General features: G+C 32.6%; 2 protein-coding genes across 2 annotated transcripts in view; one reads left to right on the forward strand and one right to left on the reverse strand.

Moving 5' to 3' along the window:
- Positions 1 to 11,297: 11,297 nt before the first annotated feature.
- On the reverse strand, positions 11,298 to 23,870 carry LOC139510641 (protein SLC31A2-like). The gene is made up of 5 exons (XM_071297191.1): positions 23,710 to 23,870; positions 21,795 to 21,864; positions 17,900 to 18,098; positions 14,652 to 14,767; positions 11,298 to 11,930 (listed from the first exon to the last, which is right to left on the reverse strand). The coding sequence occupies exons 1-5, from the start codon at positions 23,725 to 23,727 to the stop codon at positions 11,785 to 11,787; spliced, it is 549 nt and encodes a 182-aa protein (XP_071153292.1). The 5' UTR covers positions 23,728 to 23,870; the 3' UTR covers positions 11,298 to 11,784.
- Positions 23,871 to 23,920: 50 nt separating this feature from the next.
- Positions 23,921 to 26,312, forward strand: part of LOC139512683 (abnormal spindle-like microcephaly-associated protein homolog) — a 31,417-nt gene continuing 29,025 nt past the window's right edge. The window contains exon 1 of the mRNA XM_071300480.1: positions 23,921 to 24,643. Coding sequence (XP_071156581.1) covers positions 24,071 to 24,643 — 573 coding nt within the window. The 5' untranslated portion in view covers positions 23,921 to 24,070. The remainder of the gene's footprint in view (positions 24,644 to 26,312) is intronic.

The following is a 26,312-nucleotide window of genomic DNA, read 5'->3' on the forward strand; positions in this document are numbered from 1 at the left end:
TGAAAAAAAAATAGTAGATGTGGTATTAATGCCAATACGACAAGTATCACCATGCAAGAAAATAAGGAAAGGAAACAACGGCCTCATTTATATATGACAAAACAATAAACGGAAAACGAACTTGACACAAAGCAATCAACAACAACCAGTGATATGCAGGTTCCATACCTAAAACAAGCACATAATGATATAGCTTTGCATCAATTCAATATATATATACAAAGTATATGCCCATACAAAGCCTCATCACTAAACTTTGGTTAATTTCCCTGCAAGCAACTATACCTTAATTTCCAGTAAACACCCAAGAATTTAGGCAGGTTTACCCAAATGACTTTAAGGCAGTGGTAACTTGTACTTTATCTGTGTTCTTTTATATTTAGAATTAAAAGATTGTACAGGAGAAATCCTGGAAAACCTTTGGTATATGTTTTGCAAAATCAGTGGTAACTCGTTTATAGAAAAAAAACGAATACTTCTTTCACATGTTAACTTGGACTTGGAGTTGTGAAATCGAAGTTCTTTGTGTTGAAAATTCTTTTTTAGAGTGAAGAAATATCGTATCACACTCGATACATCTATATGTATAGAATCTATATGTTCGAGTTCTTCATAATACTCTCTTCCTCAAATCAGAGAGATTGGACGCCGTATGTCGATTATAACATAATCATTTAAATTAGAGGTGATGTTGGATAAACGTTTATGAACCTTAATTTTTTCGGACGCCATCACCACGAGTTGGTTGATCATTATTGAAAATCCGTTTCTCAGATGATAGTGGATATGTTCCTTATGTCGTAACTACAATCCCGTCCCCTCTGCCCGAATGTGACCTACCCGAGTTAGGTTTATTACCTGGTATACCATCCCGAAACCAATTTATAAATATCAACAGTGTCCTTTGTATTTGACTCAATGACGGGGTTCATCACACCCGAAGATCTGTTATCAGTGTAAAAAGTGAGATCACAAAATTACTGAACTCCTAGGAAAATTCAAAAAGGAAAGTCCCTAATCAAATGGCAAAATCAAAAGCTCAAACACATCAAACGAATGGATAACGACTGTCATATTCCTGACTTGGTACAGGCATTTTCTAATGTAGAAAATGATGGATTAAATCGGGTTTTAAAGCTAACTAAACCTCCCACTTTTATGACAGTCGCATCAAATTCATTTATATATACTATGTGTGAACAAAACAAACAGACATAGACATAATAAGTAAAAATATAAAAAAAAAATAGGGATACAGCAATAAACATTGTGTTATAATCTCAATCAATACAAAGCACATCAGCAAAAAAGACAAGTCTGAAGAATACGAGAATTATCATAGAACAAGAACACAATGACGGGATGAAGAAGTACCGATCCACGTCAAATGGATATCAATAAAACAAAGTAAATAGTAAAAGAAATATTCATAAAGACAAATAAAAGAATAGTATAACCTTGGAACAGTATATATGTTCCTGCTATAACACGTTATTAAGATGATAAACAACGTTACTACCCAGAATCTATACATTAAGACCATCGTGTATTATTTGCGAAGTTGATACGGAATATTTATCAACAAGGTCTTGGTACCTTCCGATGAACTTTTTTTTAGAAAAAATACGAGACGTTCTTTGACATATCCCTGGTTCATCAACTTTCTGCTCAGACACTGGTGACGTTTTACAAAGTCTGAGTAGGAGCTACAAGCTCTTGAATACCGAATGAGTTGAGAAATCTATATGCATATATATGCAGGTGAAGTTGATATATTGCTACAAAGGTTGGGGGACATAGATAATTTCAAAATTAAAAATGTCTCGTTTGCCATAGATTCTGGTACTGAGATGATGTGGATGTAAAATTCGAGGTATAGGTCTAAACAAGAGGCGGACAGAATTTCGGTCAATCTATTGGACAATTCTTTAGTTGAACATGCAGATGAGCCGGCAATGTACAGAATATTGTGGCGCTTAGGTATCTAATACAAGCAAGGTAAATCCTCCGATTAGTTGTTCAATGCAATTAATGAATGGCTGTTATTTATTTTGAATTTATTGAACCATAAAACTAATTTTTGACTCTTCACATTGAATAATCCGCGAAGCGGATTATGTTATTAAATGTGAAGAGCCAAACATTAATTTTATGGTTCAATAAATTCAAAATAAATTATTGCCATTCATTATAAATAAATTTCTATCAAAAATAAGGCTCAAAGATGTATATTAATAAGGATAACAACGTACACAGATGTTTGCGTATGAATACACAACGTTAGAGTGGGCGTGTCGCCATAAAAATTGATAACATTGAAAATAAACCCAATCCTTTTAACCAATCAGAAGACAGTAAATACACCAAATTTATTTATTTTTCATTGAAGTCATGGAGGACTTTTATGATTCGCCAAAATCTCATTCTTGTCAAATAATATGTATTTGTATGTGGAATTATCTGTGTGCTCCTTTATTCCTAATTCTTTTACAAGACACTCGTAGTAGTACAATTTACATACAAAGAAAATATTACTTGAGGCTTTGTCTGCAGGAACAATAACATACTTAGGGACGACAATCAAAAGTTCAATGAATGATAAAAAAAACTTAATTCACATAGTTTTTTCACCGAGGTAGAAAAGCCTTATTTTTTCAAAAATTCAAAGTTTGTTTTTACACTTAATTTATAATTATGAACATTTCAATGATAACTCACGTCAAGAAACAGTTTGGTTAATGGCCACCACTGAAGGTCGTATTAAAATCGGAAGATATACTTCAAATGACATTTTTTCAGTAGGGGTGGGTTCAGAAAATAGTTCACCTCACAACTCATCCCCCGCCATGCCATCTACCCCAAATCTTAACATAACTCTAGAGAAGACGTAGATACTCTTTCCAAATGGATTAAGAAACTGAATGGGTCTATCAATACCCATACTAATTCAATCTTTAAAACCCGAATGTTGCAAAACACTTGTCTTCCTCAATCAGTCCATGACAAATATGTTGTTGTCCCCGCAGATAAAGCCCCAAACAACATCGTTTTTATGTGTAAAACTCATTACATTAACTGCTTGATAAATGAATTAGGTATTGACAATTCACTTGGAAACTCAACATTTACCCTCCTGACACCAAAGAGGAAATCTTGGAGAATCATAGGTCTGTTCTATGTTCTTTTGGAATTTCAACCAAAGATGAAGAACTAGATCTTCAATCGATGTATAGGATACATAAGACAATAACAATCAAAACCAAGGAGTAAACAAAGACTCACAAAACCAAAGGACATTAATACATCAACAGTTATAAATAATAAATAAGAAACAACACGAACTCCACAAAAAACCGGGAGTGAAATCAGGTGCTCCGGAAGGGTAAGCATTTCCTGCACCGTATACAGCACCCGTCGTGTTATTTCTTTGTTCAGTTCGGTAATGATGGAAGGTTATTATGACTGAGAAAGAATATCAGATATAATTTCTGACACGCTTTTGTCATAATGGCTAATCAGCTCATAAAAGCGACCGTAAAATTTCTTGAGTGATGACCTTAATTTGATTGATTCATAGCCCTGTCTTAGCAACTTTTGAGAAAGCAGTATTCCTCGTTCAACAAAATCAACGTACTTTGAGCTAGCTCTAGAGTGACAAGTACAAGTATCTGTCTTAGGGAGGGATAAATCCTACTTTGTAAAGAATCACTCTGATTCAAACGAAAAATTCTCTGAAACTGACATTATCAAGATGCTTGATATCTTGATTGACAACATATTTCTTACGTTTGGAGGGCGTGTTTTTCAAGACTTTCGGCATTTCCATGGAAACCAATTGTTCCCCTTTTCTTGCCGACTTGTTCCTTTATCATTATGAGGATCAAGCATATCAAGTATCTTGATAATGTCAGTTTCAGAGAATTTTTCGTTTGAATCAGAGTGATTCTTTGCAAAGTAGGATTTATCCCTCCCTAAGACAGATACTTGTATCTACGTTGATCATTTTTTTATGAAACAAAGCTTTACCCATTCTTTCAATTTGTCTTTTAGTTTGGAATGAGGAATACTTGTGTGAAGTGTAGAAAAGTCAAATGTTTTAATACTATTGCAAGATGAAGGAGTTTAAGATTGTATGTACTCTAAAAGATCTTTGGAATTTTTTGTATCAACATCTGACTCCCGCCACTTCTAGAATAGGCAGTTTCGCAATAACTTTGAAGCCCGTCTTTGATAGATGATAAACTAGATATTAATTATTTAGAAAGAGGTTTCGTGGAGCACTTGGAATACCCAGAAATATACCGTTGTTTGTAAGAACACTTATGTAGTTTACCTTTTTCTCGAAATGACTACTGATGGTAGACATGGTAGGTTGAATACCAAAATTTATGACAAACGCGATGATTTTAATTTTCCTATAGTCAACTTTCCATTTCTGTATAGCAACATCCCAGCGGCACCAGCATATGGAGTATTGGTGTCTCACTTGATACGTCACTCTAGAGCTAGCTCAAAGTACGTTGATTTTGTTGAACGAGGAATACTGCTTTCTCAAAAGTTGCTAAGACAGGGCTATGAATAAATCAAATTAAGGTCATACGGAGCATGTATCTCCTAATTGATACGATAGTCCCCGGTTGTATTTCCTATTATGATTTCTTTGATAGAAACTTGCTGCTAACAAAGAAGCTATTAAACCAAGAGTTCCAAATGGTTAAATTGAAATCATTCCTTTGTAAATTTTACAGACGCCATCACGAGATGGTAGACCGTTATGGAGTATTCGTTTCACAGATGATATCAGATATTTTTCGTATGTCGTATCTATTATCCCGATACCCCTTCACGAATGTGACCTATCGAATTAAACTATTTACCGGGTTAGTAATAACTCATTCTCATGTCCATTTCTTTGTATTTCCTATGCATGAAAAATATCTGAAGTTATTGGTGATGATTTAGAAATTCATAATTAGTTTATAAAAGAGGGACGAAACATACCAAAGGGACAGTCAAACGCATAAATCTAAAACAAACTGACAACGCCATGGCTAAAAATGAAAAAGACAAACAAACAACAGCACACACGACACAACATAGAAAACTAAAGAATAAACAACACGAACCCCAAATATAATATTTGGCATAGTCGTAGTTCCAAATAAAGAACATTTTAATATTTGAAAGCTAAATTTCTAGACACTTTGTTGGAATTTTGGGTCATCAGTGCTCTTCAACTTTGTATTTATTTGGCTTTCTAACGTTTTTGATCTTAACATCACTGGTGGGTCTTGTGTGGACGAGGCGAATTAAATTATAAGCCAGGTGTCTTTTAAACTATTGGCATGTCGAAATGCACTATTGTATTGTTTATTTGTGTATAATTTCTCTGTTCTGAATGTTCTTGCATTTTTTTGTACTGTAGTCCTGTCATGTAATGTTGTCAATTTCGTGTTATTTTTATATTGCCATAGAAGCGCGAGGTTTGGCTAGCCACAAAGCTAGGTTCAATCCATATTTTTTCTTTAAAAGTCCTGTACCAAGTCAGGAAAATAACAGTTGTTATTTTATGATTCGTTTCTGTGTGTGTGTTGATCTGTGTTACATTGTCATTTTCTTTTTTGTTGCACTTCAGTGTTTCTGTTGTTTGGCTGTTTGTTGATGTGTTTCCTTCAGTTTTAGTTTGTAACTCGGATTTGTTTTCTCTCAATCGATTTATGACGTTCGAACAACGGTACACTACAGTTGCCATTAGTTAATCCAACTACTCGAACGAATAAAGACGGCCATTAATAGTACCAGGAATTTCAATTTCAAGGACAAATTAATATAAACAAGTTTTGAACCCTAATTGTAAATGTGTTTATAAAATATACTTGTATTATTCATATTAAAATATTGTTTGCATCAATTTCGATGAAGCAAACATTAAAATCAATTCAATAATAACATTTTTTAAATGCAGATTAAAAAAATCAAACAGCTGCCCAATAAAAGATCTAATGAAGTCAGTGAAATCAAACACTATGTAATGTAAATGTTCCAGACCATATGAGTATTTGGACCGTATACGTATATTCGTACGGTCCAACCATACGCGTACGGTCGGACCGTATGGGTATACGCGTATGGTCCAGTACGAGCTGACCATACATGTGATTGGATCTGGGTTACATTTAAACAATTTATCACAATCTTTAGTTTAATTTTACATTTGTTATTATTACAATTAGATTGATAAACTGAACAAACGAACAGTTGAAATTAAACATTTGTTTAATTGACGTATATCTGAATCCTATTTTGGTACACTCGCCCAAGGTAACACTTGCTACACCAAGTAACGTAATATTTTTTTACATTTAAAAATGTATGTATGTAACTTTGCAGTTCATGCATGTTCCTTTGCAGTTGCATTTTTTTGTAAAGTTGCTAAACATTCTAAAACAACTGTCCTCTCATATTAGGTTTACTTCAGATATCTTCAATTTCAGTGTAATGAACTTGACCAACTTCTTTATATAAGGCAGCAACCATTTGATTTTCTGGGGGGGGGGGGGGGGGCTATGTTTTTTTTTCTGGACAAATTTTTTTCGCAACAAGTCGAAAACTATTTTTTTTTTCAATTTTAGCATTACATATAGTGGCAGCTGAGGGTGAAACAAACATTTTTTTTTTCTCAGAATCAAAAACAAATTATTTTTTTCTCCAAAAACTAGAAACAAACTTTTTTTTCCAAAAAAAACCATAGCCCCCCCAGAAAATCAAATGGTTGCTGCCTAAGTCAGACCGTACGGTCTGGAACATAAATACTTCAACAACTAGACCATTATTTACAATACCAGAATACCAGAATCTACCTCAATATCAATAAGCTGTTAAGAGTAATACTACCCGACACGGGACGCTTTGCTTATCGTATCATTGCGAATTGATATTACCATCAAACCTGTTAATGATCACTTTACAAATAATCAGGAAATACTTGACACGTGAGAAAAAAAAAAGATTAAAGTTGTCTACAGGAAAATACCATAACGTTCCGACTATAAAGTCTATAAACAAATGTTATAAGTAAGGCATCATACCATTTATAGACATATATAAGAACATGAAAGATCAGTTAAAGTGTCTAGGGTGTAGAATTAACATCACATTTGAAATAAAATCGACATGCAATAAAGCACTAATAGCATTTTCCTTCAGGGGAACATGAATATAGGTAACACCTAATCACATGCAAGACTCTGTGTTCAAAGAAATTTTCTAAACGAACGCTGCATATTGCTGGAGCAATATAATAAAGTTTTATGATCTTATAAGGTCACTTCAACAATTGAATCCTAGAGAATAAAATTGAGAATGGAAATGGGCAATGTGTCAAAGAGACAACAACCGACCACAGAACAGACAACAACAGAAGTTCACCAATAGGTCTTCAATACAGCGAAAAATTCCCCCACACAGCGTCCTTCAGCTTTAAACAAATATATATACTAGTTCAGTGATAATGGACTCATGCTAAACTCCAAATTATACACAAGAAAGTAAAAGTTGTTTTAGTATCATATTAAGCTCATAATGTATTGTAGTTGAGTGTTAACTCAAAGTGTGCAAAACACTACTAGTTTGTTATACTCCACTCAGATTTGGGTAAAAGAGGGAAATAAAATATGAAATAAATAAGGTTAGAGCTTAGCCCATTATAAAAATCACCATGAAGTCTCATTAAATACCCTAGTAAAACAGACAAAGGCAAGTTGATGGAATGTGGAAAAATGAATTGATCATTCCGTCTATGAGTTCTTGGTAAGCTAATTTTATTGTGTGACAAGTTGGGACAATGCACTTTTGTGTAAATTACAGGGATTTGAATGCAAACAGAGCTTATAACGCTTATCCTTTTATACTGCAGATTGATAACTTGCTAGTTAGTTTGACCGTATTCATATACTGAGTGCCAATGAAAACGCAACACTTTGTTTTTCAAACATAAAATTTATATTAGAAATGATAATCTTTCAAAATAAATTGTTCTTGAAAATTAACAATTTTAACAATAGATCGATATCCAACAAAAATGTTTCATTGTCATCTGTCAGGCGCAATATGTAAACGAAACATACAATGTCGAATCATCAACTCACAGTCCTAACATAAAATGTAACAACCCCGTGGTGCAGTGCAATCTCGACAGCGCTGTGGAATTGAAAAGTCAGAAGAATACATCCTTAATGTGATCCCGAGGAATGTTATTCCACTTGTCACGCAAAGCAAACTCAAGCTGACTTTATGTTATTGGTGGTGGTTTTCGTCGTCTAAACCATGTCAAATCTGATGCAAAATATGCTTGATCGGACCAAAATCCGGCGAAATTCAAAAGCATGACTTTTGGCCAAGGCGGGTGCTAAATGTCTAGGTAACCACCACTGACGGTTTTTGGTACATAATGAATGATTTTTGGTCTACAGAACTCAATGTTTACGCCAGACTGCCATTTAGATGTCACTAAGGAAAGACTGTGTGCTCTTTAACAATTTCTGCACAATTGGTGCAATACTGAAATTGCTCAAAAGGTTCTACCGTGACCACCATTGAACTCTCGTTGACCTTTGGACAGCCATAGTAGTCGATATCGGATATGTTAAAGACCAAATGTATCGGTCTTGCTAAGAGTTTCTTGTGTTTTGTACCCCGGGATGTGGCTTATCATTAAATGGTCCATGTTGGTTGAATTTGTGGATGATTTGGGTTATTGTAGAGGCTACAACTTCAGTCTTCTCGTAATTGTATGCTGTGAAAGGCTTCATTGGATCATGCCCAAAACTACGTATCGCTAATTGTCAGAAAGTGCTAACATTTACTCAGATGTTTTTTGCAGTTTCTTAACAATAAAGGCGGGAAAATTCATGACATTAGCCAAGCTTTAAATAACAAAATTGTGAAAATGGTGCAGTTGTTGGAAAGCGGTGAACTCGGTTTATGTCCGTTCAAAATAACCCTTATGGACGACATCAAAAGTTCAATGTAGGATAAAAAACTTAATTCACATAGTTTTTTCACTGACCTCACTGACCCTCCCACCCCCCTCTTAACTTAATTTGGGAAAAATTGATTTACCAATAGGGATATATGTAAAAATCGATTTTAGATATACAAAACTTGCAGAATTTCAACCCCCCCCTCCCCAACCCCCAAACTATTTGATTTAAGTTTTTATCCTACATCAATCTTTTGATGTCGTCCCTTACTTCGCATTTGTTCCAAAAATCAAAAACGGTAAAGTTGTCCATAATTGTCTTAAAAGTCAAAACCAAAATGTTGCGTTTTCATTGGCATTCAGTATATGTTGTCCAGCATGATCTTTAATTGAATATAGGCAGTTGAAATGCAACACTGCACATCAGCCAAAAACTGTGTTTGCTGATTTGTGATAATAATGAATATAACCACTTGCAACACATGTTTACATTGCTATTGTTCTTAATTTAAATATTATGATAAGAGTTCATGCTTTTGGATTTGAAGGGTGCTCCAGATAATTTTAAAGGTTGATGGACATGGTTTTAATTGGTCAACAATTGGTCGTTTGTTTCATATATCTTGATGACAGACTAGGTCTAGGTGGTTCATTCGATGACATGGCTACATACAAGTACGTTTAAAGTACGTAGCTTTGGGCAAATGAAAAATTCAGACAAGAGTGATGAACTGTTTTCAAAACAATAAACCTATTTGGTACACAATTTCTATCTTGAGATTTCTATCTGGCAGTATGAACTTTCTCTTTATTTTTAGTTTAAAAGGACAATTCTATAAAATAGTTTTTTGTGTTGATATGATTTATTAAAAATAAATTATAGATGTCTTTTCATTTTGGCTTGCTGTCTCAAAGACATATTTTTAATATCTTATTTTTTTTTTATAGTGAATGTTTATTATTTGAATTTCGAAATTTCTATTCTTCCCATCACAAATCAGCCAGCTATTGAACAATTGCACAGTTGATGGAAGTCAGAACCTCATCACCACCTAAACAATATCCTCTTCCTATTCAATTGAATGGAGCATATATATTGTTGAAAATGTCTTTTCAATTAAGATTAATCTAATAAAAAAAAAGGCAATTTTCAATTCAGAATTGACCATGGTAGCTTACTGTCAGAACAATAGACACCACAAAATAGGCAATTTTCAATGTAGAATTGACCATGGTAGCTAACTGTGAGAGCAAAAGACACCACAATATGGCTATACTTATATAGCTCATTTTGACTAAGTGAACACAAAATTTTGATAAAAGACCAAGTGTTAGTTTATTTTTATAAAAGAGCATATTTTCAAACTTAGCAATAAATAAATTAAGTAAAATATACATCAACATTAATCTTATAAAAATGAATGTAATATAAAATACAAACAATATTGCATGTTTTGCATGAGGAGATGAATTAAAAAAAATCAAATATTTTCATTCATATTCTTATCTCTTAACTGTACAGTCATTTGCATTAATGTATCATTTTAATATTTTGATAACCATTTTTTGTACAACAATTTGTCTTTTGCTTAACATGACATGTATCAAAATTGCAACTAGTTTTCCTGTGATATGAAACCCACCAAAGAATATTTGTATTTAGTTAAAAAAATGAAAGTACAAAATTATTTTGGTTGACTTTGTGACTATATCTATCCCATCTACAGTAGAATCCTAACCATTTGTATTAAACATATAAAATTGAATTATCAAAATCAATCTTTGAAAGCCTGTTTTAGTTGGTTAATGGTATTCTGTAAATGTTCAGATCATGAAAAAAAATATGTATTCAGAGACTTAAAAATGATATTTCTTCCAATATGAGATAGCATAATTGATGATAACAGCTTAAGCGAATATTCACCTGTTTGTACCCATCCTCGTTATTGTGGAAAACTTCCAACTTACCCAACACTAAAAAAATAAAAAATAACTAAAAAATGATTATAACTGAATTTCAGTTTTTTTCTTCATGACAATGACAAAAATATTAAAATATGGGAGTATTTCTTCAAATATGGGTAGTGCACTTCTAAAATATTTGAATTGTTATCTTTAAAATGTACACAAAACAATTTGTAATTTTTGTTTTAAATATAAAAATGTATGAGTTGACTATAAAAGTGTTATAACATAAAGTGCACAATTTTTAAGTATGTGTGAGTATTTTAATAATTGGTTTGAAAACTATTGAAGTTAATTACACAAAACAAATAACTTCACATAAAACTCAATTCAAAATTTCAGGAAGCTCTGATTTATAGTTTCTGAGATGTGATAGGCTGACAGGCAAAGTTAATGTTAGTTATCATGTGTTATCAGGGGGGTGTGAAATTTAACAAGGGTGTAAAATTTTGTACACTCATATATTCACCAAATCAAAAAATTAATTTCGTATGACAAATTCCTTTAACCATTTTTATACTTAGATGATCTATGGAAAAATTCTTTCTTCCAATACACATGTTTACATACTGGGGTATAAACTATAAAATTTGCCAAAACATAGATGCCTTTTTTTAACCCTTCACACAGAGGCTTGATAGTTTGTGCCTTCTATTAAATGCAGTTGATTGGTTAATAGTTATACTATGGTGAGGTGTTATTTACATTCAGATATTTTACCAATCAGATTGCATGATTTTTACTTCATAGGAAATATAGCAGTATGTCCCGTCCTTGGGAATAGGGTGATGAAAATATAAACAGTTGACTAGAAAAGCAAAAAAAAGAAGACAAGATCACTACATTATAACATCAGATTCTGGTGTTTCTGTTACAGTGTTAATTTGTACTGAACTATTGCTCCTCACAGATGGCGCTATTGTTGGATACTTCAGATGAATTCTGTTCTTCACAGTACCAAACAGAAAATGTCCTAATCCTGCTCCTGAAATTAGAACAACAAGAGCTGTCAAAATGACAGTAAACCGGATTCTTTAACATTTATTTGTGTTCTGGCATTTATCAATATCAAACTTGACTTCCATGTTGTCAACAATAACAACATATAAACTAAGTAACAACATATTAAAATTTTAAAAGGTTTGATTGAACGGTTCATGAGTAAATGCACGGACACAACATTTTTTAAACTTTCAAGAACCGTAACTCCTGAATGGTAAAAGTCAAAATCGTCATTATTGAACTTGACCTCCATTTTGTTGTCAGTAACAACATATTAAAATTTTAAAAGGTTTGGTTGAACGCTTCATGAGTAAATGCACGGACAACATTTGGTTGCCGCCCGCACGCCCGCCCGACTGCCTGACCGCCCGCCCCCCGTACATCCCCAAATCAATAACCAACATTTTTGACACAAAAATCCGGTTAAAAATGATATATTAGCAATGTTTTGTTTGAATGATACTTTTTTGCTGCTTTTATAAGATTTCTTCCCTATAATAGTCAATATTTTTTGGAGCTATTCTGTAGTTTTATTCTTTAATGCATACATGTATTATAATTAGAATTCAAGTCAAATCTGTGATTAGATTTTTACATTTTTTAAGGATTTTGTGAGTTATTACTTTTGACAAATATATGTAAAGTTTTTGTGTCGTGAACTGATGCATCATATTTGTTCATTAAAATTTTGTTTAATTATATTTAAACATATAAGAACAAAGTTAATGATTGTTTAAAGAGACATTTATGACAGACAACACAAATGCTACTATCTATACATATTGTTCAGACAACACAAATATTACAACACAGATACGTCTATCTATACATATTGTCCAGACAACACAGATATAACAACACAGATACTTCTATCTATACATATTGTCCAGACAACACAGATATTACAACACAGATACTTTATTCATTTCGAGCTAATTACCAAACAATACAGAAACTCCTTCCGATTTTGTTATAGGACATTAAATCTACTTACTAAACAAAACAGATATTCTATATCCATATATAAAAGGGCAAAACAGCTTTCAAGCAAAAAACACAGATACTCCAATCAATAAATTATAGGAAATAAAATCTGCTTACCAGACAAACACAGATAATCCTATCCATACATACTAGGCCATTACAGATACTTATCAAAACAATACAGATACTACAATCAAAACATTACAGGATATTACATCTACCTACCAGACAGGACTATAGGACATAAAATGTACATACCAGACAACACAGATACTACAATCCATACATTATAGGATAATACATCTACCTACCAGACAGGACTATAGGACATAAAATGTACATACCAGACAACACAGATACTCCAATCCATACATTATAGGATAATACATCTACCTACCAGACAGGACTATAGGACATAAAATGTACATACCAGACAACACAGATACTACAATCCATACATTATAGGATATTACATCTACCTACCAGACAGGACTATAGGACATAAAATGTACATAGCAGACAACACAGATACTACAATCCATACATTATAGGATATTACATCTACCTACCAGACAGGACTATAGGACATAAAATGTACATAGCAGACAACACAGATACTACAATCCATACATTACAGGATAATACATCTACCTACCAGACAGGACTATAGGACATAAAATGTACATACCAGACAACACAGATACTCCAATCCATACATTATAGGATATTACATCTACCTACCAGACAGGACTATAGGACATAAAATGTACATACCAGACAACACAGATACTCCAATCCATACATTATAGGATATTACATCTACCTACCAGACAGGACTATAGGACATAAAATGTACATACCAGACAACACAGAAACTCCAATCCATACATTACAGGATATTACATCTACCTACCAGACAGGACTATAGGACATAAAATGTACATACCAGACAACACAGATACTACAATCCATACATTACAGGATATTACATCTACCTACCAGACAGGACTATAGGACATAAAATGTACATACCAGACAACACAGTTACTCCAATCCATACATTATAGGATATTACATCTACCTACCAGACAGGACTATAGGACATAAAATGTACATACCAGACAACACAGATACTACAATCCATACATTACAGGATAATACTTCTACCTACCCGACAGGACTATAGGACATAAAATGTACATAGCAGACAACACAGATACTCCAATCCATACATTATAGGATATTACATCTACCTACCAGACAGGACTATAGGACATAAAATGTACATACCAGACAACACAGAAACTCCAATCCATACATTATAGGATATTACATCTACCTACCAGACAGGACTATAGGACATAAAATGTACATACCAGACAACACAGATACTCCAATCCATACATTATAGGATATTACATCTACCTACCAGACAGGACTATAGGACATAAAATGTACATACCAGACAACACAGATACTCCAATCCATACATTATAGGATATTACATCTACCTACCAGACAAGACTATAGGACATAAAATGTACATACCAGACAACACAGATACTACAATCCATACATTACAGGATAATACATCTACCTACCAGACAGGACTATAGGACATAAAATGTACATACCAGACAACACAGATACTACAATCCATACATTATAGGATATTACATCTACCTACCAGACAGGACTATAGGACATAAAATGTACATACCAGACAACACAGATACTCCAATCCATACATTATAGGACATAACAGCTAACATGATGAGAAATCCCAGGACAACATTTATAATATGTGTAATGAATGCTAAACAGTGGTACTTCAATCTGAAAATTAAAACAGAAAATATGTCCATTGATCAGAAACACTTGCTCCAGCTTCTTGGTTTGATATTTTTAAAATTCATATCTTCCAAATGAAAAAAAAAACATGAAAAGAAGGTTTATGTGACCCATTCCAGTAGTCATATGGCATATTTCAGATGTCTGACATCTATGTGATCTCTCTGTTATTATATTATCTGTATAGAATCTGAAGTAAATTAAACCAAAGAAGAGTAGTTGGCAAATGTCATAAAATTTTCTTTTGTGTTTTGTTTGTAGGTCAAACAGTGTTGCTCAAAAATCTATCAAACATTTTGGAATGCTATGAATCTACAAAAAAAGCTTATTTCATTCACAATTTAGCAACTTATTACATGCAAGTATTATGCACCAGCAATAATGAACACCATCTGCGAGTATGGTCTTGAGGAAACGATGATAGTCCGTTGGAAGGGGACAATAAATGGCTGACCCGGGTAAGAGAGAGTCAAATCTCTTGCACGTTAAAGACACCCTTGTGGATTTCGAAAAAGAGTGGGCTAATGCCGCTACAAGGCAGCACTCGCACTCGCAAAGTGGAAAGGGATTAATATAAGTTGCAAAACTTGTTTCCTAATCCACTTTAAATAAATATGTTTAAACTAATGAAATTATTACCATTAGAAATATAAATATTTCATCTTTCTTTAAGTTCCTCATTCATAAATTTCAGAGCTGGATGAAAAAAATTTAATCAGTTTAAAGTTATCTGATTGGGGGAGACAAAACTCTTTGTATTGTGCTACCTCAATTAAGCAAGGTTAATTTTATGTAGAAGCTGAGTGAGGACATATAGCTACTTTTTTCTTCACAAACATTATCACTAATCATGAAGAAATGTGATCATTTATGTTATGTTCAAGCTCATTTACACTAGTTTTTGGTGGGGTTCCTGTTGATTATTCTTTAGTTTTCTATGTTGTGTCATGTGTGCTGTTATTTGTTTGTCTTTTTCATTTTTAGCCATGGCGTTGTCAGTTTGTTTTAGACTTATGAGTTTGACTGACCCTTTGGTATCTTTCGTCCCTCTTTTACAGTATCATCATCCAATAACCATTAACAATATCTCAACAGTATAGGTAAAATGGAATAATTCCATACATACAAAATTTTCAGGTAAAGGTTTTGTGAGTAGTTCTCTCAAAATATATTAAGGCAACCCCACCTTATTATATCTATATACAGTTTATTTTCATCATTTTGTAAATATTTTAAACATAAGAATATTTACATACTAAATAGTGTGTTAAAATTACATTGTTAGGCAATCTATAATTTTATTTGTGTAATTGAATTAATCTCTGTACTGATTAATCCACACTCCCATAGATTTGTATGTCATATGCTGCTATTTATAGGCACTTATATACAGCTAGGAAGATAGACATTAGAAAACAATTTCCCAGAAAAAAAGTCTTTTTGACCTTTATATAATTGTGTTCTCTAACATCTTTAACCAATAATTTAAAGCAATTTTGTCAACTAATACCTCTTTGGTACATCAATTTGAAGAATAAATTATATACTTGATGGTTAAAAAACTCTTCTGTCTGAAAATATTGTATCATTCACTTGTAAACCTTGACAGTTTTCTCTACAAATTTCCAATTTGATGAGAAAATGCAAAAGTCAGTCAACATAACACGAAAACCAATATAACGTATTAGATCTTCAGTGGGACAAAGTATTTCCTCTAGGATGCTACAATAAACGATTTGACCTGTCATTGAATTGCATAAAAGTAATCTTGTCAAAGATTTCATCAAAATTTCATAGAAATAATACATCTTTTAAAAAAATCATGAAAGCTTAAATATTGAACAGATGACTACAATTTTTGAATGATCAGTTTTACAATTGTTGCCCATGCACACAGCAAATTTTTAGCAGTATAATACTTTACTTTCTCAAAATAAAATTGTGAAAAAGCATGAAATGAAAAGACAAAAATAACAAGAAAGTGTAAATCAATGACAATTTGATGTTGATTATTTTCTTTTTTTTTTGGACATTTATCTTCATTTAAAAGGCTTAAACAAGAAATCACGACTAAATTAGAAATTTCTGGAGTTTATTGAATTTTATAATACCAGATGGAATAAACTACACAATAGATTGGGTTTTAATGTTTAATTTCCTAACAAAACTGGTGACAGTTGAATAGCTTTAGTTAAATTTTATTAAATACTAGAAACATAATCTTCTAGGTCTTGACCTTTTTAACTGTTGCACAGTCATTTAGGTATAAAATCATAGTTAACTTCCTAATTTTAGACAATATTACATTAAAGGGGAAAATTCGCAAAAGAATAAAATTTGATATTATGTTTATCCTAAATAAATAAGCATATTACCAAAACATATCATACAAAAATAGCTAGATCTAAGATGCAAAAATGGTTAAATAATGATATGTTGAAAAAAATAAAGATTTTTTTTTTTAACTTGTATGTGTTGACCAAAAAGGTCGTGGCTTATCCCCTTTAAGTACTTGTGATCACAAAGGTTTTTAGATACTGCAAAGCCATGAAATTTCATAGCAACTTTAATGTTGATGATATAGATGATACATGTTTGACAAAAAGATATTGATATCTGAAAATCTTAAACCTTAGACTGTATCTTAATGAAAAGTTCAGAATAACAATATTTTAAAAAGTCCTTTTCATAGTAAAATATGGTTAAATCAACCCCGCAAAAAAGATCAAGATTTGAACTTGAGATAATGTCTTGATCATATTAAAGCTTCTCAGTGGCGGATCCAGAACTTTCACAAGGGGGGGGGGGGGGGGGGGGGGGGGGGGGGGGGGGGGAATCCAGTCATGCTTCAGTGATTCCCTATATAATCAACCAATTTTTTCCCCTCCCCTGGATCGGCCTATGCGAAGGTCTAAGTTTTATAACTGCTTTGACAACAATTTATGGTTAGAACACACTTTTTTAACCACAAAAAAAAAAAAAAAAAAAAAATGAAGATAATGCTGAGACCAATGGAATGTAGGATCAATATGCCTTGCTTCCACAAACAAAAGTTGCAGGTCCACCTAAAATAGAAATGTTAATATATAAAATATTTTTTATCTGTCTAATACCTACCTCCTTTTTCTGATGCTTTCTATAGAAGATGGAATGGACAGTGAAGAAAAGAGAGGAGCTTTATCCTGACTATGTGCATCTGTTTGACCATATGTAAGAGGATGTTGTCTAACTCGACTTTCTAAGTACAGAAACAGTACTCTTAATCCTTCTAAACATAATGTAACTAGTCCTACTATAATACAGACATAAAACAAATCTGAAAAAAATACAAGAATCATTTTTACATGTTTAACAATTTTTAAATAAATGAAATAAATTCTTTAATGTTTTTGGTTATTTGTTTCATTCATTCGTTTCTAGATTTACCTTCATAAGAGAACACTAGTCTCAATACTAAAAAAACTTTCAAGCTAAGGATATAATACGAATACTGAGAATAGAGAATGGAGATGTCATAGAGACAACAAAGGTCACCAAAAGGTCTTCAACACAGAGAGAGAATCATGCCCAGTAGAACAGCTTCAGCTTATATTCTTGAGTGATATATGACCAAAAGGGAACTTAAACAGCCAAATCCACTTAAAGTTAATATTGCTTGATAGTTTTGGAACCTATTGGAACCTTCAATTCATACAAAGGCACTTGTCTCAGAATTTTTTTCCCCTATATACCTTAATATATTAAGATATAAAGGAAAAAAAATTCTGAGACAAGTGCCTGTGATGTACAAGTACCTGTCCACTTTGTGTTTTTTTGTGTTTTTTTATTAGATGTATTTCTATTTGTATCCATCTGATGAGTTCAGCCATTTTTAACTGATTTTGATAGTTTGTATTTATGTTTTACTGTTACATCACTGTCCCAGATTAGGGGAGGGATAACATCTATAAACTGGTTTAACCCAGCCACATTCTGTGTGGGCCTGTCCCAAGTCAGAACCTGCAAATCAGTAGTTGTTGTTTGTTGCTGTGTTACACATAATTATGTTTTTCATTCATTATTTTTAACATAAATTAGTTATAATTTTAGACAGTATTTATTACTGAAAAATTTACAACAATAAAGTATTATAATGTTACAACAAGTTCAAAAAAATGTATGAGATTTGGAAACAAGTTTTGAAAACCTTTTATTAATCTGTCTCTGAGACATAAATTAAGCTGTTCGTTTTCTCGTTTGAAATGTTTTCCAGTTGTCATTTCAGGGCATTTTAAAGCAAGCTATGTAGTATGAGCTTTCCCCATTGTTGAAGGCTGTACAGTGATCAATAATTGTTAATTTCTGTGTCAATTGGTCTACTGTGGAGAGTTGTCTCATTGGCAATCATACCACATCTTATTTTTATATTGTATATATTGTCTTTAAACTTCCATTGACAGATTCATAGATTTCTCTATTTTTCTCATCTTTTTGATGCTGCTTTGTTTCAGCAGTAGAAAGAACAAGGTAAATAATCAATATCTAGTTAAGAGATTTCAAGCTTCTACTATCTTTTTCATGTCTAGTTGTGCGTAAAATGTTTTGTTTGTGCATGGGTTCTAAAATGGGGTACTTTAAGTGGCCAAAAGAAGTATATGAGGGTTAGAACCTTACAGGAAAATTTTAAATGTCATGTTTAAATGGTTATATCTTGAGAACATGAGTAGAGAAAGAGACAACTTAAGTACTGATCATATTTCCTGAAGTACTGTGGATTCATTATTATTCGTAGGCAGTGGCGGATCCAGGGGGATTTTGGGGTTGGAACCCCCCTTATTTTGGACGATCAATGCATTTGAATGGGAGCATATAGTTGGAACACCCCCCCCCCCCCCCCCTCTTTTTACTCTGGGTTTGGACCCCCCCCCCCCCCCCCCTTTTTTTTTTGAAAATGGCTGGATCCGCCCCTGGTAGGATACCAATTTTCATGGATTTTGTGGGAACAGTTGAACCATGAAATTTTCAAAGAGTTACAATTTTTCTATAGGCTTGGGTGCAAACTTTGGCAAAGCTATGAAATCAAATATCCATGCAAATTCAAGTTTATCTCAATCCATGATAATTAGTATCCACCGAAATGAATCCACATGCAATACTTAAGGGTTTAACAGTCAACTGTCATCATGTTTCAAATTACACTAATTATAACTTTAAATACTGGAAGTGGTACATGTATCCCTGAAAGGATTTTTTCCCTACATTAAGTTTTCATAGATTATGTTGTATAGCTGACAAGAAAATATTCAACTTGAAGTTTTACACCCATATTCTATATATAAAAATTATTGAAGGTTGATTCATTATAAGAATCATCTGGTATTTTTCATTTAGACAAACCAAGTTTGGTTCAAATATCTGGTTGTCTTTTAGGTGCAGAAGAAAACATTTTCAACAGAAGCTAATCTACCTAAGTGAAGGAAATATATTGCACACTCAATTCAGTACTGTAAGGTTGACTAACATTAAAACAAATGATGGTTCTTTAACAAAAAACTTGCAAGTAAAAGGATTGGATGCATCAATATACAAATATAAATGTGCAACAAGTGGAGACAGTGGCACAGTACTTATTTAATACCAAATATTAAATATACATTTGTTTGCTTTTAAACAACGATATTCATAAAAGTATATAGGAGACAAGATAAAATTAGTTTCACAGTTGTGCTAGTGTCCTGATACGATATATACTGGGTCCGTAAATTCTATATTGGGTCTGTGCTTCTAACCCAATATCGCAGTTACTTATGCCATATATATTGTATTTAACAGATCACTATAAATACACTGTGTAAGTATTTATTATACCACGCTATTTACAAGTTAACATATTTAAACGACGAATCCGCAGGATGAATTTCGTTTAAATATGTTAATGAGTAAGGCGGTGGTGTATATGTTTTGTAACATCATTCAAAAGTGGCCTGGTGATTTTTTATCCAATAAAAAAATAGTGGGGAGTGTCGTTTTTAGCCCACTGCTTAGCACACACACGAAAAAACCGATCAGTTGGGAATACGGCATATTAGATATGACAAAAAGTTATTTTTCTAAATTGAGCAACTCAGGTTCCTCTAAGACACATACCATTTGATTTTTTGGGGGCCTGTGAATCTTTAGAACAAATTATTCTGGCTCTATTTGTCATAAAGAAATTCTTTAAAAAAAAAGATTTTCACCAAAAAAATTGTATTGCAACAAAATTTAATTGCATTTATAAAATAAAAATATTCTGGCTCAGGTATAAGCAGCCCCCCCCCCCCCCCCCCCCATTGTAAGAGGTCTTGAAATTATTAAGTCAGAGACAGAAATAGAAGTCCTATTTGTAAAACAAATGAAATCCTTGTCCTCATGCATTTACTGAACTGTCCATCACATGGAGACGTACCATAGTGGCGGATTTTAAATCATGGTTTAACATAAAAAATATCAGATAAAGCCATTGTCCAAGCTCTGCCTATCTACATGAAGTTTCAAGGACAAAGTATGTCAAGATTCTTTTTAATGGAATAACATATAAATCTTTATTTCAAACCATGGTTTTTCAAAAACTGAACTATTAGTAAAGCAGATTATCATGTAAAAACTTCAAAGAAAAAATGCCATATTACATGTTATGTTACAAATAATAATACACTGATCGCTACAAAAGTAATGATGCAATTTATCTCTATAACTTCAGAAAACTTCAGAAAAAACTGATGCAGCACAATGTTAAAATTACTATATATCTTATTGTATATCTCAGACTCTAAGCTATGACAGTGAGCTGCAGAATGGTTTTAATGAAGGGGGTGGGGGGGGGGGGGGTCCGGAGGTGTCCTGGTTTAAATAATCTAAAAATAAACAAATAAATTTAAATCCGAAAAAAAATCCCTGATCCTGAAAGGGTCAATCCCGATATCCCAAGCTTAAAAATGCCCGGTCCCGAAGTCCCGATAAAGGTCCTATCCCCCTCTTTAATACTACTTACCATTTTTGGTCTTCACTGATATACTTTCAAATAAGAAATGCTCAATGGAGAGTTTTGTAGAGAAATATTCCTACAAAAAAAGGACACTTGTACTTGAAATGTAATTGTAGCATTATTATAAATGTACTGCAAAAAAAAGAAGGGGAATGTGAAGATTCCAAGAGATAATCTAAAAATGAATAAAAGTTTAATAAAAACAGACAACACAAGGGTTAAAACATATAACATTGTTTTCATTATTATTTTACTACAGAATTACTGGATTTTTTTTTCATTCTCTTTCAATATTGTGAGAAAAAAGTACACTTCTTTTGATATACTTCTGACTATTAGGCCCCAAAACAGGTATGTGTGTTTACTGTACCCCTACCTACCTTAAAGTTTTGTTTGCCATTTTTGATTTTAAAAGCACTGTTAAAGTTACAATGTTTCTCCCATAGACTCAATGTAATAAAAAAAAATCCCTACCTACCTACCCTGTTTTTTTCAGCATGTGACAGTAAACACATGTTCTATTTTGTTTGGCCTTAAAGTAACTGAAATCACAGATTGAAAGATTTGTGTAAATAGTTTCAAATAAAATTCCCTGGTATGGTGGCATACATGTACAAAAAACAATGAAATATCACATTTGCATTTAGTTTAGTAGAAGGATAATTGCAATAGTTCTATTTCAATTGATTTTTTAAGTAAATTCTTTAGAAACTTCAATTTTAGAAGATGCACTGGTTTTTTATTTTGTTTTTTTATGACTTAAATATGGAGGGAAAGACAAATCTTCCAATTAAATTTTGACTTAATAATTTCCAGAAAGAGGTATTGAAAATGTACCATTTCAACAACAACAAAAATTAAGACTAGTACATGAAGGTGTTCATTCTTCATTGGGAAAAATATTTTCCTTACAAATACCTTATAATTTCAAATAGCTGTATGATTGGAAATAAAAATAGATCATTTGCAAATCATGGCGGGTGTCAATCACTGACTGATATTGAACATATATCTGTACTCATATTTGCCTGTGAAAAAAAATTAGAATAACAGCATTTGAAAGAGTTTGGGAGTATATAGGCATATCAATACAAATGGTATTCAATTACTTTAACATGCACAAGATAGTTATAAAATACTTTCATAATTCTTATCAATGGCTTTATTTTGATATCTTTCTGTTTCACATTAATTTATAAATAGCAATATTTTATAAATTTATGTATACGAAAGACCTAGCTATAAGCATGTGTATGCCCAAATTAAGTAGCTGTACAAACACTCTTCTTAAATTTAGGGCAAATACATGTAACATGTCAAAAGGTAGCAGCAGAATATCAAATCTGTATATTTCTTATATTCATTGGAACGTGTATAAAGGCACATGTATGTTACCTGAGAGAATTGTGTTTACATCATTTAGTATCAGTAAGGATTGTTTCAATCCATTTATATTGGTATTCAAACTTGCGCAACTCTGTAGTTTATAGCCTCCTTTTGTTAGTATATAATTTGTTAGCATTTTGTTATTGATACTTCTGGTAGGTTAACTGTCACACAAATCCTGGTGTAAAGTAAGATAAATAAAATAAATAATTATAATCTTTGATTTCAAAACCTTTACAAGCATCCAAGAAATATGAATGAGGAGACCTGCTTCACTATAGATGCCGTCAAGGATCAGTCCTTACACAGTTACAGAACCCTACTGTGTACTGGGACCTGATCCTGTTTTTGGCCAATTGTCCCACAGTGATTTTTGATGAGGGTTTTTTTTTTTATTAAGTTGCGGATGACAGGACACCACAAACAACCAACTGGCACTAAAAATAAAAGCTCACAGTCAGTTGCTGTTTTTTTTTTTTGGCTAACATTTAACATTGAATGCAAGGTTATATAACTAATTTTAATGGCCACTCACTGGCATCATATGCATCATTTTGTCGGTTGAAATTATTTTCCTATCAGGAATATTTTATTTTCTACTCATTGTCATTTTATATAACTTATAAGGACTGAAATTAAACATGCTTCCTTTGTTTTGTCAACATTGCAGTCTCCATTTTGAAGATCATGTGACTACCGAAGGAAGTTTTGAAAGGGTAAATATGATTGGTTGATTTTAAGCAATTCACTTTTCATTGGTTAATTTTTTGAAAGATACGAAATTCAATTTTAGGAATGGAAGGAAATCGTACACAGGGGAGAGGGGACCATGTGCAAATATGCTATAAATCAAACTATGACAATACCTTCTCCTAAGACATAAGTATAATATTTCCATGGCGGACGTTAATCAAATCGAGTGTTCACCCCAAATTCACGCAATTTGGGATTCTTTAGACCAGGTTAATGGAGAAAGAGTTGCAACATCAACTCCAAATAGTTCCACCGTTGCTGTTGGTACACGCTCACCTCGCAGAAAAAGTAGAAGATCTTGGTTTGAAAAGCCTTCCTCAAAGTATGAAATCGCAGTTGAAAAGAAAAGACGATCTAATGGTCGCAAAAGTGAAGTAGAAGATGAAATCTTGATGCTGACACATTTCACAAATCCTCCAAAAATCAGTTTTGGAACTCTCAAACCAGGACAAAATAAAAGCAGAACTTTAATTATTAAGAACCCACATGACTATGATCAAACTGTTAAGGTTGAAAAGTTTCCACACAAGAAATATTTTTCAGTTCAAACTGTTGAATTTACTATTCTTGCAAAGGAAACATTTCCATTTGAAATAACATGGGAACCAGAAGATGAAGGCAACTTCAGAGAAATGATTTTATTTGTGGTAGACAACTCATACAGACTTCAAGGATTTGTCTTTGGCACTGTGGAAGCACCAAAAAAGAAAGTCACAGTATGTATTTTTCAGGAACAAATAACAATACACCTTATCGCTATTTGAATCCGGGTCTGTTCGCGGCCATTCACGTTTGCACCCGATCACGTTCGCGCCCTTTCACTTTCGCACGCTCACGCCCAATTTTTATTGGTTTTGTGTTTGATAACTTTATAACCAAGTTTTGGCAAGTGAATTGCTACAGAGACGTATAATACAAATGTCTCTGATTCCTATTAGTATATTTGTTGTCATTGTCTCAAAATAAAGTGAGACAACATGTTTTTGTGTTGAATAAATCTTAATCATGTTTTGGATAGTGTATTGTTAAAATATTTTTTTAATCATCAGTCAGAGATATAACTCTATAGGGTTATTCCAGGAAATAACTTGCGTGTGTTATTACAGATACTTTCACCTTAAATTTTCTAAATCTGTAATAACATATGCTTGTTATTTGTAAAATTATTTCATTTATAGTGGGCTCTATGGAACTCTTGAGACTTTGCACAGAAAGTAAATGCATAGTCTTGATAACTAATTTTTTAATTAAAGAAATACATTTTTGATGGACCATGGTAAATCAATGAGTCGAGGCTATTAAGTGATAAACTTAGCTGTGATAACAGGGCTCGGTTATTAAAGGAATGTAACTTATTATATAAGACACTTGGGAATTACTGAGAAACTTGCGCAGAACCTCATTACATGCTCTGGTTATTATTTCTTACAATAAATTAAACTACATTGTTATTAAGCATGATGTATGTCTGAGCAAATGCTTTGAAGTGATATAGAAAAGCTGTGATAACACCCTTTAGTTATTACAGGCATATTTTTTCTGTAATAACATAGGTGTACTATGCAAAATTGGCAAACTATGAACTGTTATATCTTTAAATAGTTAAGTATACATATAGAAAAAAGTAATATCAATAGAACTTTTATACATTTTAACTAAACTAATGATGTATATTGTCCCTTTGAAACATGTAACATACATATGTTATCACAGTTCTTTGATTTTTTAGTCCACAATAACAAATGTATGTTATTTTCCTGTAATAACCCTATAGAGTTATATCCCTGACTGATCATTGTTTCTAAATAAAGTGAGATTCTGACAACCGGGATTTTTGGGTGGAATAAATCTTAAATATTAATCAATTTTGGTTAGTATATTGGTCCGGGACCACAATTATTTCTTAGTGCATTTCTTTTAGAACATAAATGAAAATAAAAAAAATCCCACCTGCGCTTTCTCAAAGAAACTTTTACAGTGTGTTGTACTACTTTTGGGACAAATTATATCAAAATTATAGAAAACTTCATCGCCTCTAACTCAAAATATGGACAATTTTATCTTTAGGGCGTCTTGAAATCTTTTGGCAGCTTTCGAAGTGCTATTTTTCAACCTTTTTCACCTGAACCAAATCACTACTTTCCTTTAAAATTCTGGACCCAAATTTTTTTACAGTGTAATGTCACCCCCCTACTTGCAATATGAGGCATTAAACATGGAGAAATAAATTTGGAAGGGGTATAAAAATTAATGGCAAGTAACCCACTGTCAACACTAGGGACTATATTTGTAAACAACGAAAATCAAATCAAGGGACGACAATTGTGGTCTCGGATCTATTGCTATATGTTTTATTTAATTGTTTCAGATCAAAGGGGCCAATGT

Source organism: Mytilus edulis, chromosome 2 (genome assembly GCF_963676685.1).
Source record: "Mytilus edulis chromosome 2, xbMytEdul2.2, whole genome shotgun sequence".
NCBI classification, from domain to species: Eukaryota; Metazoa; Mollusca; class Bivalvia; order Mytilida; family Mytilidae; genus Mytilus; species Mytilus edulis.

Bases quoted from the DNA above. Each gene is read 5' to 3' on its own strand.
- LOC139510641 (XM_071297191.1), bottom strand. The intron at 18,099-21,794 runs GTAAGTAGTATT...TATTTTTTTCAG, and splicing joins ATCAGTGAAGACCAAAAATG to ATTTGTTTTATGTCTGTATT. The intron at 11,931-14,651 runs GTATGTACATTT...TTCTAATTTCAG, and splicing joins TGGAGTATCTGTGTTGTCTG to GAGCAGGATTAGGACATTTT.